At 34.4% G+C, this 18,092-nt stretch overlaps 1 protein-coding gene across 1 annotated transcript in view; it reads right to left on the bottom strand.

The window, feature by feature from the left end:
* The window catches only part of shot (dystonin-like protein short stop), a 429,136-nt gene that overhangs the window by 69,260 nt on the left and 341,784 nt on the right, over window positions 1–18,092 (bottom strand). Inside the window, 8 exon segments of the mRNA XM_089095886.1 lie at window positions 1,596–1,798; window positions 5,640–5,767; window positions 5,769–5,795; window positions 6,532–6,828; window positions 10,064–10,218; window positions 12,241–12,415; window positions 14,626–14,886; window positions 16,336–16,791. Of these exon segments, the coding sequence (XP_088952012.1) occupies window positions 1,596–1,798; window positions 5,640–5,767; window positions 5,769–5,795; window positions 6,532–6,828; window positions 10,064–10,218; window positions 12,241–12,415; window positions 14,626–14,886; window positions 16,336–16,791 (1,702 nt within the window).

Genomic DNA, 18,092 nt, shown 5'->3' with positions numbered 1-18,092 from the left:
GAAATTTTTTTTTGGAGGTGCAAATTTTGGAGAAAATTTGGAAAGTTGCTGTAACGGGGGGGGGGGGGGGGCAGAGGTGGTGGTATTTGACCATTCTAGACTTTATGCCCGCCTTCTTCCCTAGATTTCGAAAAATACTTTTTCTAGTATTTTCATGGGATAATACTCTTTTTTGGCATTTTCTTCGAAAAAAAGAATGACCCTTAATGCTGAAGAAAAACTTACAAACAACTTTAGATATTAGATTTAGCTGTGTAACTCTGTCGATGAATCTTCACACATTCCCTCTCCTCTTCCCTCCATATATACAGAAATCCTGCATGTGTCCATGGTAGAACCTATTATTTACTGTTTTCAAGCTCCAATTTTTGGGAACTTGATGTCTTACGACGCTATCCACCAAGTTCCCAACGCGGGGTGTCTTCTCTTGCTAGTATTCTAATCATACCGTCTTTCAGCGTGTTTGTCGTCTTTCTGCCTTGCATATTTACTGACAAGATACTTCAAGATACCTCCTCACATTCCTCAGACCTCCACACCTCCTCACATTCACATTCACACATTCCTCTGATAGAGAACAGAGTCGAAGCAAATTTTACTACTCTTCAGCAATGGAGGTAGTGCCCCTGTATAGTATGTCAAGTTTGGAGCGGGGCATTCTATGACCTCCTAACTATTAAAATTTTTATTCATTTTTAGTTAAGCATTCAAAGAAGTCTTTTGTTCAAGTCTTTTGTTCTGCGTTTAATAGAGAGGAGAAAGGGCTTGTACAAGAATTATCTGAGTGATAGATCATATGAAAATAAAAGGAATGTAACTGAAATTTTAATTTAATTTAATTAAAATTAAAAGGGGGTGATTTCGTTTTTTTTTCAATGGAAATACTTTGAAAAAGGCATTTTTCAATGAAAACAAAAAAATGGGATATTCAAAATCCAGGAGGGGGGCAATCGTTATTTTAAAAACAATTTTAAACTTTATTTTAATTTCATGGGGGGGGGGGGCTAAGAAATCCCTGATCTGAATTTATTTTCTCTTAAATATTCCTGTTTACCTTGTTTGTTGATTTTCTAAATTTTTCATCTTTATAGGATTATCCTTTAGAACTTTCAAATATAGTATTTGTGATATGTTGGCTTCATTTCTCCACTGAATTTAAGAAGAAAAGAATAACGACCATAAACATCTTTCTCTGGTTTCGCCAGACAGTGTGCCTTCTTCAAAGTCGTAAGGGGCTAAGCTTATAAAATTTTTATTCATTTTTAGTTAGGCATTCAAAGAAGTCTTTTGTTCAAGACAACTTTAAAAATTTGGAGAATTTCAAATTCAATCATACATAATTTAGAATATGAATAGCGACGTCTTTAGTTATTTTAACTTTTAAAAAATTACCACCTCTAATCAGAAATTATTCCTTCATCTCTTGACCGTGCAGCAGGACAAGGTGTTTTCCACCTCACCTGGCATCTAAAATTCAGATGTTAGGTGGGAATTTTTTTAACCGAAAGCTCTCCAGACTCACGGCAGAGTAAAGCTCCAAAGTAAGGTAATTAGCTTAAAATTAATCTAAATATGTACAGCGGCTAAAATATTACCATCAGTTCTTTGAATCCAAATCATAAGTTCAGCAAGGGCATGTTGGAACTGCCCTAACCTCAGGAGGGCGTGCTCAAGGTTGCGCTGCCTGTCTACTATCCCTTTAGCCAAATCTTCCCATCGCCTGTTTACTCTGCTTAAGGGTTCTTTTAGAGCAGCTGCCTGGTCTGGTGATGTCCTTTCGGTAAGCTCAGTGGCTTGTCTGAAGAAAATTAAAAGATATTTAGTAAGGTATGAGAAGAGGAACGTGAAGAAAAAAACAAAAAAAAAAAAAACAAAAAAAAAAAACACCGTTTTAGTGAAAACGAAAACTAAGCGTATTCATAAAATTAAAAGTTTGATGCTACGTTAAAAGGAGGCAAAATTAGCAGATAAAAAAAAGAACAAAGAAAAAAATAAAATAAGAAAAACGCAATTTCACTGAAAACCTGAACGTATTAATTTTATTACAAAAACTAAGCGTATTCACAAAATTAAAAGTTTGATGCTACGTTAAAAGGAGGCAAAATTAGCAGATAAAAAAAAGAACAAAGAAAAAAATAAAATAAGAAAAACGCAATTTCACTGAAAACCTGAACGTATTAATTTTATTACAAAAACTATGCGTATTCACAAAATTAAAAGTTTGATGCTACTTTAAAACTAGACGAAATTAGTAGATAAAAAAAAGTATTTCAAAAACTTTGACCAAGGAGGTTTGGCTATGATGGGATTCCCATCAGCGCCAGGTTCTTTTTTTCTGGAAAATTTACAACATTTTTGGTGAGAAATATAAACAATTCTCTGTTTTAATAAATGGTAATCCTTCGCCGATTATAATCCTCTGGATTGCATGAAAGATATTGCCGAGGGCAAGGTTCAATCCCGCTTTCTAGGGCTATAAGGAAAGAAAGGTTGAGATGGGCACTAGGGCACGTTGTGCGGATGAAGGATGACAGATTGCCGGAGAGTTTCCTTTTCGGCCAACCGTCTAGGGCTAAACGGAAAGCAAGTGGTCCTTGTCTGGGATGGGAGAACGTCATAAAGAAAGATTTAAAGGAAACAAGAGCTTCCTGGGAGGGTGTGAAAAGGGAGACTTTAAATAGATTGGGATGGAGGAGGAGCGTCCCTGAGCTGTGTTGGCCTCAGGCGGCTTGGTGCTGCGGTGAGTTGTTAGTAGTAGTAGGTTCAAAGTAAGAACTGGTCAAAACAAAGTGAAATATTTTGGTCAAAATGACAGATTTACTTTTTGAAGTATCTACCTTGCTTGTTTTGGGACTCGCTTTATTTTACTTTCTTATTTTGAAAACTGAATTTAAATGTCGTCTTTGATAAACTAATGGCGAGAATAATAATAAAATATTGACAATGGTAATTTTCTAATATCAATTTGATATTGATTTCGACATCAACTGATACTGATAATTGATTTGTCAAACAACTATGACAAAGAGAATAATGATGAAAACTTTGACAATTGATTTTTTACAATATCAAATAAAAATCGATACCGATATCAATTTGATATTAATTTTGACATCAATTTGTACTGCTATTTGATATTGAACTCAACTGACAATTAATCTGTCAAACTACTATGATGGCGAGAATTGTGACGATAATAATGAGAAAGTAATGACAGCTACCATCATTCTCAAAACATGCAAAAAGACTATAGAACAGCGGACTAAAGAGTATGGGGAGCTGATTAGAAGCTCAACTTTATAAAAAAAAAACAAAAAAAAAACAACTAACTCCATCTAGTGCTACCCAGTAAAATCATAAAATAAAGTCAAAATCTGAATAAACATGTCAGTCGTATTTAAATTTTTTTAACTTATGTTTTCTACTTTTACTTTCCAATGGGCCAAGAAAAAATATCAACTCAAATGCCATCAAATGCATATTGTGTCTTAGTCTATATTCTGAAGAAAAAGCTTGTCAAAACTGTTTTATAGTAAACAACAAATACTTGAAAGACCAAATGATCTGTTTACTATAAATAGCAGGTTTGGTTCAATTAAAATACAATCTTTAATCTAAATTTCAAGGGATATTAATTAAAATTGTTTTAGATCCTAGGGTGGCACCATGGATTAATTTCTGCTTGGTAATACGGGCTAAGAACTTGTCATAGAATTTTTCAGCCTATCAGTAGATTCTATAAAAAATCTGATAATATCTCATCATGAATGGACATTCACCAGTGTGTCTGGACTCACCAATAGGGATGGTATAAGGGGATACATATAAAGGGATGGATAAGGGGATACAGAATCAGAAATTTTTATTGTTTAAGCGTTGATCACAAGAAGCCAAACTTGTGCCACAGAATATCAGCAACAAGACTGATAACAAAGCAAGAGAGAAAGAAGAAGGAGAAAGAAGGGAGATGGGAGAAAGAAGAAGACGAAAAAACGAAGAAGAATGAATACAAAAGGTAAACAACAACTTGCCTTCTTAACAACCTTCCAACGAGAAGCATGAAAATAAAGAAATGAAATTAATAATCTGTTGATACTGTAGTTCAAGCAGACAAATTACCATGTATATAATTTGCGACAAGGTGGACCCAATTGGAATAAGGCTCAGGCCTGAAAGACACATTGCCTCCACACCCTAGGCAGCTGAGTTTGCAGAGTTAGTTACGCTACTGATTCCCATCCCATGGTTCTAGATGGGCAAAACTAGGACTCGACCCCACGTCCCGAAGGACATAGGATTGCAAGTCTAGTGTGCCATCCACTGGGGTAGGGTGGCTCTTATTACCAAGCATACATATGAATATGAAAAAATATTGCATATTTTCTTCATTTAAAATGGGAGCTCTAAGATTTACAGGAGTGGCGGAGGAGGCCATCAAGTCTAAAATCAAGTCATCCACGCCAAACGGCCCTCCCTCAACTTAGAACGTTTGGAAAAAGAAAAAACGGCCGTAACTAATAATCTGAAAACTATGACGTGACGCTATAGAGTCAAGAGTTTATTTATTCAAAAATGAATTATTACAAAATACACAAACAGCATCCCTCCCCCCCGAAAGGATCTATGTCCAGGGATTATAGATTATAAATACTATCCAGAGACCAGATTAGTCATATGTTTTTGGATACTCGTAACGGTATGCGTTTACATTGTTTAATCTCACGGCTCGGAGATTAAGCTAGAACTTTCAGAAACTTTTTCTTTTTGGGTGGGTAGTAGGGGGGGGGCATTTTGGGAGAAAACGAATAACATATTTTTATCCGGTACTAATAAAACAATAAATCTACATACGCATAAAAAAAACATATAAAATATGTGTGCTATATATAGTTTTTAGTCGCTCACCAGAATTTCAGAAATCAGTCTTCCGACAGGCTCTTCAGCCTATATAATTTCGGCCTATGTAATGTAATTTTCTATACAATTTCAGTATAGAAATATGTTTCAGTGTTTGCATTTTTATTTGTATGTCAAGGGTCCTAGATGCAGATCCGAGGTTTCGTGTCTGGTCTCAACACAAGTAAACACAAGTGAAACTTTTGCTTTAAAGGTGGGGGAGGAGGGTGAAACTTCCATTCACTGAGGAGTTCACGTCGATTTAAGTTGCGGCAACCCTTTTACTTTCATTAAATAAATAGATTGCTTCGACTAAAAGTAAAGAACAATATTAAACCTAAGAGGTGCAGATATCAATTTTGGAATAAAATTTAAAACACATAAACTTTGATAAATAAAAGTTGGACTGACTGTTCTGAATTCAGAATTTTTTTTTACAATTTTCAAGGAGAGTTCGTCGGACAAATCTTGTCCTTAGGGGGCCTTCCTCCTACGACAACCCCCGTACTATGGAGGCAAGCTTATGGAAATCATGCTTTATGTTATAATCGAAACATTCTACAAAAACGAAGAAAAATGTAATTAAGAAACCAAACGAGGGTATTTCGAAAAAAACCTCCGATAAACCGTCCTCGGCAAAGAAAGAAAAAGAAAAACATATTCTAACAATTGAATAACTGGAATTATACGAAATTTTTACATACCGGCCTAGTATATTTTTCCATTAATAGAAAGAGACCTACCTATTAAGAGATTCAACTTTGACCATAGCAGGATCCACATCTGCTTTGAAATCCTTCAACTCGCCAATCTGTTCTTTGACGGCGTCAATATCGGATCCAATAGGGCGCATATTTGCGAAATCATTTTCTAGCTTTTTCAAGAAAATCAAGCAGCGTCTAAGAGAGATATAATACAAATTAAGCTGAAGCTAGGCACATAAGAAAAGTACGGAAGGGGATTAAACTGTTCCTAGAAACAACTTTTATATTAAACGAGAAATGTGGGGAAAAAAACAACGAAAAATATAAATTCGCAGAGGCAAGACCTTTGCCTTAAGTTAAAAAAAATACTTGTTAATTCAATTTTTGGGAATACACCAATTTCAAAAGTGCAAAATTCTTTTTTTTAAGTAGCAAAGGACAGCGGAAATTAAATCTGACTGTTGGAATTGCTTAAATATAAATTTACACAAAACTCTATATATTTTGAAAAATTAGGAACAATTTAGAATTCAATTTTTGACAAAAAAAAAGTACTTCGCATTCAGTCACGCAGTATTTGGTAGTAGAAAAAAAGGCACGGGTGAAAAATCAACGAAATAAAAATGTGCGAATCAGAAAACCCCAAAACGCGAATCCGAAATGTAAAAACGTGCGGCACCAAACAGGTTTAGAGAGCGTAGCCATCAGAACGTTATTGTTTGGATTTTTGCGACCGAAGAGGACTGTCAAATTTAGCAAAGAAGTTTGGTTATTAATTTTCGTGATTGAACACCGGAAACATTGACAAATAAGCAAATGTGCAGCAAAGACTTCACATTTTTTAAACAACAGAAAAAAAATCCTTGATACTTCAAATATTTTTGGAAGGGGATTGAGGGTCGTTAAGAACGATAAAAAAATGCCAACATACTCGAAGAGTATCATGAAACTCCATAGCTTTCTCCATAGCATCAATAAGATTTTCTTCACGTTTGGCAAAAAGGGCGGTCACATTATCCCAAGCCACGTCTAGATCTTCAATCTGCTTCTTGACCTCTGGTTTATCCTGCTCGCCACAAATGCTCATCAAGTCAAGACCGGTTGATTTACAGGCTTCAACTTCTGGTTTGGCATGATCAATTTCAGATTTAATTTCTTGGAGGACATCTTGCTGTTGCTGAATGTGGTTTGGTTCTACAGCAGGTGGCTCTTGCGTGGCCAAAGCTTCCTATTAAACATAATATATCATTAATTGAATAAAATCCCATAAAACAGGTTTTCCTACTAAAAAGCAAAACGAACCTACAAAATGAATGTGGTTTGACTCAACAGTGTGTGATTATCATATAGCCAAAGTTCGCTGTGAAATAAGAATAAATTGTTAAGTGACTACATCAATTAATAATAAAGTTGCCTATTTGCGCAGCCTTTTGAAGCAGGTTTTCCTATTACAAACTAGAATAGCCTATAGCTGAAATGTGTTTTGAGTCTAGAGCATGTGTCTCTTGTGTGGCCAGAGCTTCCTCCTAAATGAAATAAATCGATTGTTATTTGAGTGCATAAGCTAAGCATATAAGTAACTATTTGTGCAGCCTTCTGAAGGTTTCTCTATTAAAATTTAAACTAACCTACACCTTAAATGGCGTTTAGCTCTACAGCAAGTGTTCCTCAATTGACCAAAGTTCGCATGAATTATAATCATTAATTGACTACTTAAATAAAAAATCGCGGATTAAATATATCAGTTGCTAATAAGAGTTTATTTTTGTACAGCCTTTTGAAGCAGGTTTCTCTATTAAAAGCTAAACTAACCGGCAAATTAAATGCAGTTTGGCTCTACAATATGTGGTCCTCATGAGGCCAAAGGTTTCAGAAATTGAATATATCAAAAACTTTTGTGGATAAATTAAATGTGGCTTGGCTTTAAAGCATGTGGCCAAATCTTCCTATTCCTAAATTCTTACTAAATTTGTACGTGGCCTTGATAGGAAAATTTAAATGGGAGAGAAAATAATATTTCTTCTTAAAAAAAGTGTATGGATATTCTTGAATTGCGGCTTTCTATGTCTTCTGTTTTTCGTGCAGCCTTTCAAGATCATTCGAAAATTTTAATTGCCAAGATTCTACTGTGTTCTTTTCATCAGGAATACAGAACAAAAGTGAATGGCTATTCTAGAATTGTAGCTTTCTATGCATTCTGCTTTTTGTGCAGCCTTTCAAGGGCATTTGAAAATTTTAATTGCCAAGATTCTTCTGTATTCTTGTCAACACGAAAACCGGAAACAGGTGTATGACTATCCTTGAATTGTAGCTTTCTAAGTCTTCTGCATTTTGAGCAGCCTTTCATGGGGATTCGTAAATTTTACTTGCCACGATTCACCTGTATTATTTTCAACAGGAAAACAGGAAAACGGTGTATGACTATCCTTGATTTGTAGTTTTCTGAGTCTTCCTTTTTGAGCAACCTTTCAAGGGAATCTGAAAAATTTAATTGCCAAGATTTACCTGTATTCTTTTCAACAGGAAAACAGGAAAAAAGTGAATGACTATCCTAGAATTGTAGCTTTCTATGTCTTCTGATTTTTGTGCAGCCTTTCAAGGGCATTTGAAAATTTTAATTGCCAAGATTCACCTGTATTCTTTTCAACAGGAATACAGGAAAAAAGTGAATGACTATCCTAGAATTGTAGCTTTCTATGTCTTCTGATTTTTGTGCAGCCTTTCAAGGGCATTTGAAAATTTTAATTGCCAAGATTCTCCTGTATTCTTTAAACAGGAAACAAGTGAATGACTATCCTTGATTTGTAGCTTTCTATCTCTTCTGCATTTCGTGCAGCCTTTCAAGATGAATCTAAAATTTTAAGTGCCAAGAGTTTCCTGTGTTCATGTAATCATTAATACAGGACATAAGTGACTGGCTATTCTAGAATTGTAGATTTATAAGTCTTCTGTTTTTCGAGCAGCCTTTCATGAGGATTCGAAAATTTTAATTGCCAAGATTCACCTGTGTTCTTTTCAACAGGAAAACAGGAAAACAGTGAATGGCTATTCTTGAATTGTAGCTTTCTATGTCTTCCTTTTTTGTGCAGCCTTTCGAGGGGATTTGAAAATTTTAATTGCCAATATTCTCCTGTATTCTGTTCAACAGGAAAACAGGAAAAAAGTGAATGGCTATTCTTGAATTGTAGTCCTGAACTTGAATTGTAGGTTCTACGGCAGGCACTGGGGGGGGGGGGGTAAAAGCTTTCGATCGAATGTAATTAATCTTTAATCAACGTAATTAATTACTGGTTGAGCTAATGATTTTGCTCTCTATAGGCTTTCCCATTGATAAGCAAATATTTTAACGGAAACGTTATTTAATTATCATTGATTAATATTTTGTTTTATCTTTGATAGTAAGTTAAGGTGGCTCTCGTTTCCGTTCGTGTTTAATTTGCAGCGCTAAGTGTGCCTGTGCACTATTTGCATGTGCACTGGGCATGTAAACTATTTTATTGTGCACTACTTTATTGGGCATGTGCGCTATTTTATTGGGCATGTGTGCTATTTTATTGGGCATGTGCACTATTTTATTGGGTATGTGCACTATTGTATTGGGCATGCGTGCTATTTTATTGGGCATGTTTGCTATTTTATTGGGCATGTGCACTATTTTATTGGGTATGTGCACTATTGTATTGGGCATGCGTGCTATTTTATTGGGCATGTGTGCTATTTTATTGGGCATGTGTGCTATTTTATTGGGTATGTGCACTATTTTATTGTGCACTACTTTATTGGGCATGTGTGCTATTTTATTGGGCATGTGTGCTATTTTATTGGGCATGTGTGCTATTTTATTGGGTATATGCACTATTTTATTGGGCATGTGCTCTATTTTGTTGGGCATGTGCGCTATTTTATTGGGCATGTGCACTATTTTTTTGGGCATGTGTTCTATTTTATTGGGCATGTGTACTATTTTATTGGGCATGTGCGATATTTTGTTGGGCATGTGCACTATTTTATTGGGCATGTGCGCTATTTTATTGGGCATGTGTGCTATTTTGTTGGGCATGTGTACTATTTTATTGGGCATGTGTAATATTTTGTTGGGCATGTGTGCTATTTTATTGGGCATGTGCGCTATTTTATTGGGTATGTGCACTATTTTATTGTGCACTACTTTATTGGGCATGTGTGCTATTTTATTGGGCATGTGCGCTATTTTATTGGGCATGTGCACTACTTTGTTGGGCATTTGCGTTATTTTTTTGGGTATATGCGCTATTTTATTGGGCATGTGCACTATTTTGTTGGGCATTTGCACTATTTTTTAATGTTCGTAAATACGGGAACGTTAACACGAAATACAAATCGGAAGTTTTCAACAACGTTGAGTTTTGGGGAGATTTCGGAGAATTTTCATACAGGGAAGTAAGGGGAAAACCCGGATATTGTAGAAATATCGAATCACGTACCTGCAAATCCTTCAAGGAGGCCAACACGTTTTGAAGTTCGTCCCAAAATTTTTCTGCGATGGAAAGGGCTTCTTCCAATGATCTGCCTCGCTCAGATGTAGCATTTACAACATTGTCCCAGAGTTTTGAGAGTTTATCCATCTTTCCCTTGATATCTTCAAGAAAAACCAAATATATAATGTGGTGACTGTCATATTAACAAAAATCATATATCCATGTCATATTGACCCGTATAATACATTAATAATACCATTATAGTTAATGACTCACCGTTATTTTATGCTAATATAAAGATATCATAAGCCAAGTAACTTTGCAACAAATCTAAAGGCAAGGTAGGAGTAAACTGGGAAAAACACTCTTTTTTATTTATTGTTAGGATACTTTCGGTAATTTAAGATACTTTCACCATATGGTTGGTTTAATATGCTATGGTAAAATATGTAGGTTATGTGTTTTGGTTAAGGAGAATCATAGGCCTACGCAATCCTAAAATTTAAAAACGCACAAATAAATGTTGGGGGAGGGGGAGAGGAATGAATGAATTTTAAATATATATATATATATATATATATATATATATATATATATATATATATATATATATATATATATATATATATATATATATATATAATACAATATCGAACTGAAAATTTTAATTTTAATTTTACTCCTATTAAATACAATATCGAATTTATTACCGGAATATATATATATATATATATATATATATATATATATATATATATATATATATATATATATATATATATATGTTTAGAATATATATCGACAATATATTTAGTCAATTCCAAGATTTAAAATACATCCAGAAGTCAACCGTATCTCATGGCAAGTTTGTAAAACACTGAAAAACCGATCTTATAGTCAATATCAAATTATCAAAAACTATTGCCAAAGGTAATTTGACAACTATATCATATTCTGATTGCATTCTATGAAATATAGAATATATCTGATAAAATAGATTAATACTTTTCCCCCTATTGAAACAGGGCCTAAATAAGACATACGAGGTAAAAATACATCAAAATAAAAACATTGTTTGCCTCCTGGATCCGTCTTAAATCTATTCATACCCGAGAACCATGATTTTCTAAGATTTTTGTTGTGGTTATTTATAAAATTATGAAGTTTTAGAACAGCGTCACATTTCTATCAGTGTTGCCACGTTGAACCGTCAAAATAAATAAGCTATTATTTAAATTTGACATTATTAAATTGCAATTCGATCTTAGCGCCGATCCGGCATCGAACACTTGTTATTTTTTGGTAAAAAATCACGTAAATTTTTACTTAATATTTTAAAGTAGCCTATATTTCGAAAATATATAGTAAGATTTAAAGTCGAATTTCTGCAACGACTTGTGATTATCTAAATTCTTCACCCAGGTTTCTTTTTTGAATTTAGTACCCACAACCACCAAAAACTCTACAACTGGTCTTTTTTTATTAATAATTGAATTCCCGGTTTTTCCTGATCGCTGGTTTCGTCAATTTGTCTCTGTCTTTGATATTTCAATGTAAAAAGAGAAGAAATATTGATATTCCAATCTGATCTTAACACAGAACTGGCATCAAACGCTTTTTTTACAAAAAAAATCTTGTGAATCTTTAATTAAAATTTTTAAGTTTATTTCGAAAATTTATAGCAAGATTTAAATTCGAATTTCATCTAGGACTTGCGATTCTCTAAAAAAAATTGTGATTCTCTAAAAAGATTCTCTAAAAAACTAATTAGTTTGTGTTTATCTAAATTCTTTCATGTTACATCTAAAAGTTGCGATCTTTAAGAAAATGCAGTTTCCTCTATGATAGTTTTTTTTACTTTTGTATACCTTTAAGGGCTTTACCAGATCTAAGTTTTTTTTTTTTTTTTTTTTTTTTTTTACTGATCATATTTTTAGGGTACCTTAATAAAACAATGGACAAATACAATGTGCGCTCAGCGCCAGGATGATGCTAAAATTCAATAAAAACAGGGATAAATTTAAACTAGACCTTTAAGAGCAGGGTAATTTTTTATGACAAGAACTTAATTTATATAGAAAAAAAGAATTGGAACCAAAATAACTTCAGCTTTTAACTTGAACGGCAGGAAGAGCTTACTAAGAAAATGGACGAAAAATGAAAACGAATAATTTCAGCCTTACCTTTAACAGCAGGATCATTTTTGGTAGTAGCTTTATTAAAAACGTCATCAGCAGCTTGCTTCACAGCTTCAAATGCAGTTTCTCTCTTCTCAAGGTCTTCAACGATGGCTGCATTTTCGGCTATTTGCTCTTGAAGTTTATCAGGATGAGCAGAAACAGGCTCAGCCAGCTTGATCTGTAGAAAGAGAAGCGAGGTTCAAACAGCTTCTAGGCAGATTTTAAGGAGGTGTCCTTAGGGAGTTCCGAGCCACTCCCGAGGAGTTCCTTAGGGAGTTCCGAGAGAAAAATGTTGTTTGATAAGTAATATCATATATCAAAAACAATATACAAATGATTCTTTCAAACGTAAAAGGGATTAAGTCCACTTTTTTACTTTGTACTATTTGATTTTATAAATCCTCTTTTACTTCGATTTTATTGATACTTTTTGATTATACTTAGAAGCTATAGTACTTGCCTGCAACGTTTTTCCGTGTTTTCCGAAAAAGCAGGACAAGGCGTTTTCTGCCTCACCTGGAACTACAGATGTTTCATGGGAATTTGTTAAACCATTAGCTCTCCAGAAGGACGGAAGTAGTACTGGACTCAGGCACGTAAGCAGGAATTTGTTTCGGGTGTGGGGAGTAGGGAGGGAATCCTCCAAATCCCTTATTCTGTGAGAAGTATCAGAAAATTATGGGGAAATAAAAAAATCGTGAGATTTTTTTTTTTGGGGAGGGGGCGGGTCCTGAGCCCCCCTCTGCGTATATGCGAGACTAGACTGACTTTTAATTTTAGACATTCACAAAATATCAAATAAGTATTCTTCGAGCCAATTTAACACAGTTTACTACTATTTTTCTTAATTATATTCCGCTAAATTCTTTATTTATTTTGTCTTAATTACATTATAACGCAATTATATTTGCACAAAATTTGCAAACTAGTTCTTAGAAGACAAAGAATAGCCTTTGAACGATTAGCTTGTGAATGCCATATAAAGGAACAACAAGACCGAAATACCGTAGGAATGGAACCGAACAGAAAGAAAGAAAACGTGAGAGAGAGAGAAAGAGAGAGAGGGGGGGGAGGGAGGTAGAGGTAGAGAGAGAGAGAGAGAGAGAGAAAGAGAGAGAGAGAGAGAGAGAGAGAGAGAGAGAGAGAGAGAGAGAGAGAGAGAGAGAGAGAGAGAGAGAGACTCAAGAACTCAACAAGAGATAGACTCAAGAACTCAACAAGAGATAGACTCAAGAACTCAACAAGAGATAGACTTTAAGACTCAAAAACAGAAAAAACTGGAGTTCATTACCTCCACAATTACGAAGGTATTTTCAATTTTTAGTGTGCTCCATTAGAAAATTGGTAATAAATAACTTCTTATAAACGCTCAAGTAGATAATAGCATATATTTTTTTTTTCTTTTGTCAACACTGCATGTAAATCTTGTAGGTAAAACCAAATATTCTCCGGGAATAAATTCGATAAAATACTACGGTTCCGACAATACTCAATTAAAAAATGAGCGCACTTCTTAGCAGTCCTTAACATCTACCAGAAACCTCGTTATAAAAATGGTTTTGATATTTTTCATCCTTTTCCAATACTACTACTACTACTAACAACTTACTCCATCACCAAGCCGTCTAAGGACAACATAGGTACGCACACTCCTCCTCCGTCCCAATCTATTCAAAGTCTCCCTCTTTACACCTTCCAAAGAAGTTCGCATTTCCATTAAATCTTTCCTTATGACATCCTCCCACTCCATTCGGGGGAGACCTGGTTTTCGTTTGGCCTTAAACGGTTGCCCGACAAGGACGATCTTGGGCAATCTGCCATCCTTCATCCACATAACGTGTTCTAGCCACCTCAACCTTTCTCTCATTATAGCCCTAGGAAGCAAGATTGACCCACATTGTCGTACAGCTTACCGTTTGAGAAACGTTCAGTCAGTTGGTTACCCAAAACAAGCTGTAGGTTGTTCCTCTGGATAACATTTAGCAAATCCTCCTCTATTTTTCGGAGCGCCCATGCTTCAGAACGATATTTGACCACTGTAATCACTGTAGCTTCCAATATTCTAATCTTAGTTTGCACGCTTATCTTCCTATTTTTCCCCTCAAAAAAATCAACTGTGAAACACCCTGGGGCTTGGCTATTCTACTTTTAACGTCTTCACTGCATCCACCGTCTTTACTAATAATACCAACTCGGTAAGTGAAGCTGTCCACTGAATCGATCTTCTCGTTGCCCAAGATCACCGCTTCAACTTCACTTATACCTATTCTTAGCGACTTAGTCTCTTTAACCTTAGTTTTCAATAGTAAACAAATATTATACAAAAAGAATCTTAATCATGTGAAAATTATACCCTCGAGGTTTGCTATAGTATACAGATCAAATCACCTGATCAGCAGTAGAAGCAAGGGCAGCAAGCATGCCATCTAATTTATCAGCAAATTGTGATGTCTCTTGGAGTGCTTCCTCTAAAGCTTGTTGTCGTTCTCTCAAAGTGGCACGAAGGGAGGAGTATCGAGCATTATCCGTTTCCATCAGGTCTTGAACTTTTATTGCTTCTTCTTCTACACAGAGTTTCACAAGAGCCATGCCAGATTTGTTGAGTTTGTCAACCAAAGGTTTGTGTTCAGAAATTGCAACGGTCATTTGCTGGAATAAATAAAATATTTGTTCAACGTACCAAGCATAGTGAAAATAAAATCCTTTTTTTTTCATTCTTTAAGAAAAAACATATACGTATGTTAAAAAAAAAGAAAAAAAAAGAAAAATTGGGACTTCAAATTTTAGTGAAAAAGAATTCTATGCGCAGAAATGCAGTTTTCACTTCTAATGGGTGTCAAATTTCAGAAGAAAACAGAAAGTTGGTGACAAACCAGCCAAAAAAAAAAAAAAAAAAATGAAATTAAAAAAAAAAAAATGGCACCAAATAGCATAAGAAAATGTAGCTTTCCTTTGAAGTTGCAGCTGTGTTTGGATATCAAAAGATTTTGAGATTTGTGGAAAAGATTTGAAAATCTGTGGACGAACAGCATATTAAATCTAAACAAATTAATTTACTTATTTATTTCTACGGCTCAAAAGGGAAACACCGACAAAAATCAATACTGCTCTAAAAACTTCACATGTTTGAGACAAATGTAAGAGGAATCATAGAAAATGATGATTTCCAGTATGAATAGACGTGAGATAAGTCCAGGGGAAAAAAAGTGTTTATTTTTATATCCTTGGTACCTTATAAGCAGGGCTGTGGAGTTTGGAGTCATAGATTCGGAGTCGGTATGATAATGTCTATAGTCGGAGTCTGTTATAACTTATAAAATCCAGTTAAACAAAGCTTTAAAACAGGACTGTGTAATCGGAGTTTTAGTAAATTTTTGCTGAATGGGGTCTGAGTCGGTACACTGAAACTGTCTGGAGTCAGAGTCGGTTATAACTTATAACCTATTCCCCAGCCCAGCTTATAAGTTGTAGTCTTTAATAGTGCTAATTAAAAAAAAGTGGATATTAACATTTTACAGGCGTAAAATATTACAAATTTTTTTTTGTAATGTTTTACAAAAAAAAAAAAAAGAGTCACGGCATTATGAGGGCCCATATTCCCTTCTAAATCTCAAATTTATATGAATTCAAGCTGAAATAGGGTCTTGAAGGAAGTTAACAAAGTTAAAAAATAGTGGAATTATGAAATATTTTAAATACTTCACCACTTTAAAATAGGATGGTTAAATTTAAAGAAAAGCACTTGTTTAGCCATTTCCACAAGATTCTAGTTCCCTATCCCCTCTAGAAAAAACTGATCTTTCTGCCACCCTTCTCCCATGTCAACCCCAACAGTTTATATTCCCTTGGTGCTCCCTATTATGAAGGATTTATATAAATATATATATATATATATATATATATATATATATATATATATATATATATATATATATATATATATATATATATATATATATATATATATATATATATATATATATATATATATATATATATTTGTCCTGCTCCACTCATAGTTTTTTTTCGAAGTATGAGTGACATTGCCTGCGTGCTTTTTTTCTTATGGATGAAGATAGACAGACTAAATTTAAATACCTTATTAACTTCTTGTTGCTTCATAATCTGATCGGCTCTTAATGCAGGGGCTTCCAGCATCGCAATATCTTGCTCAACTTCGTCTAGCCAATGATTAAGCTCATTATGCGCTTCATAAAAATGCTCAGCCAATGGCAACGCTTGCTCTAATATTGACAACCTATCAAAACTCAACGTCACGACAGCGTCCATTGTTTCTTTCAAGTCGTCCATCTTCTCCCGTATCATTCCTGAGTCGTCGTTCTGCTCTCGAATAACCTTCTTGGCCGCGCTTAGGACATCACGTACACGGCTTTTCTGACTGGCGATGTCTTCATTGACTGCTTTGTGTTCTTTGAGCTGAACTCGGATAACATCTGGATCTGTTGATGGACGATCGGCTTCCTTGAGCTGAGACTCAGTCTCTCGACACCATTCGAGTAGGTCATCAAGATCACCAACAACTTCCATCGATCGCTAAAAGAGACAAATATTTAGGATAATAGATCCATTCCTCAAATTTCGGATCACGATTTCTTTATTATTTACTAAAACTCACTCTCTCCTTTTCCAAGTTTTCATTTAATTTGCTCTTTCTCCCTGAACTGCTATGTTTGCGACTAAGGTTATTGACTTCTAAGCATTTCCACGGTAAAAGAATATATATATATATATATATATATATATATATATATATATATATATATATATATATATATATATAGTCAAACCGTTGATTTTGAATTAAAACCAGGTAGTTGTGGACTTCAAGCCATACCCTAATTGTAGAAAAAGCAGAGACAGATAGTCCGACTTGGTGAGAAGGCAAACCTGGTATAAGCCCTTTTTAGGATTGTATACAAATGATGTCATTTCATTTGTTGATAGATAAGTCTATCTATCATCCATCCATACGTCATTCCTAGGCAGAATTAAGGTAAATAATATATAAATATATATTATATATATAACCTAACATATATAACCGTTGATTTTGAATTGAAGTTATCAAGTATTTTGCAATAGGTTGCATAGGTTGCATCAAGACGCTGGGTAATTGTAGACAGAGAAAAGCCAAGACAGATAGTCCAAGTAATTAAGAGGCAAATGTTTAAATGGCTGGGGCAAGGGTAAATGGCCGGAGTATGCATAACTCTCTTATTGGACACCTACTTGTCAGGTTAGTTTTTGGAAAGGCATGCCTGCCTAGAGTCTTAGGCATGCTGATCAAGAAATCAATATATATTCAATATATATATCAATATAATTCAATATGATCAAGAATTATATATATATATATATATATATATATATATATATATATGTATATATGTATATATATATATATATATATATTTAATGACAAAAGATAAGTAGCTAGTATATATTACTCCTGTTTTTGCAGCATGGGTGAAAAAAATAAACCCATAAACCTAACTTCAGCTGCTGTTTATGTCGTTTAACGAATTGCATTTGAAAGAGAAAAGAAGGTTTCACATTTGAAAGAGAAAAGGAGGAGAGGCTGGGGGAAAAGGAAGGAGGTGAAACCTTATGATAAAAAGAGGTTTCAGCCTTAGGAATTAAATAGTTCTGTACTCATTTCTTTTTCCATATGATGCATATTTCAAACTCAACATATGAAAAAAGAAAATGAAAAAAAAATCCGGTTTTATCTAAATAAACAGGGTCCACATCTTCCACCTAAAATTCAGCCCTTTAGACTTACCTCCTCCTCCACCCCACAAGCCTTCTAGGGATACCAACACTTTCGAATTTTA

This window comes from Artemia sp. Qi Xiang Cuo, chromosome 10, assembly GCF_049724085.1.
Source record: "Artemia sp. Qi Xiang Cuo chromosome 10, ASM4972408v1, whole genome shotgun sequence".
Taxonomy (NCBI): domain Eukaryota; kingdom Metazoa; phylum Arthropoda; class Branchiopoda; order Anostraca; family Artemiidae; genus Artemia; species Artemia sp. Qi Xiang Cuo.
This window is presented reverse-complemented; position numbering and strand designations above follow the sequence as displayed.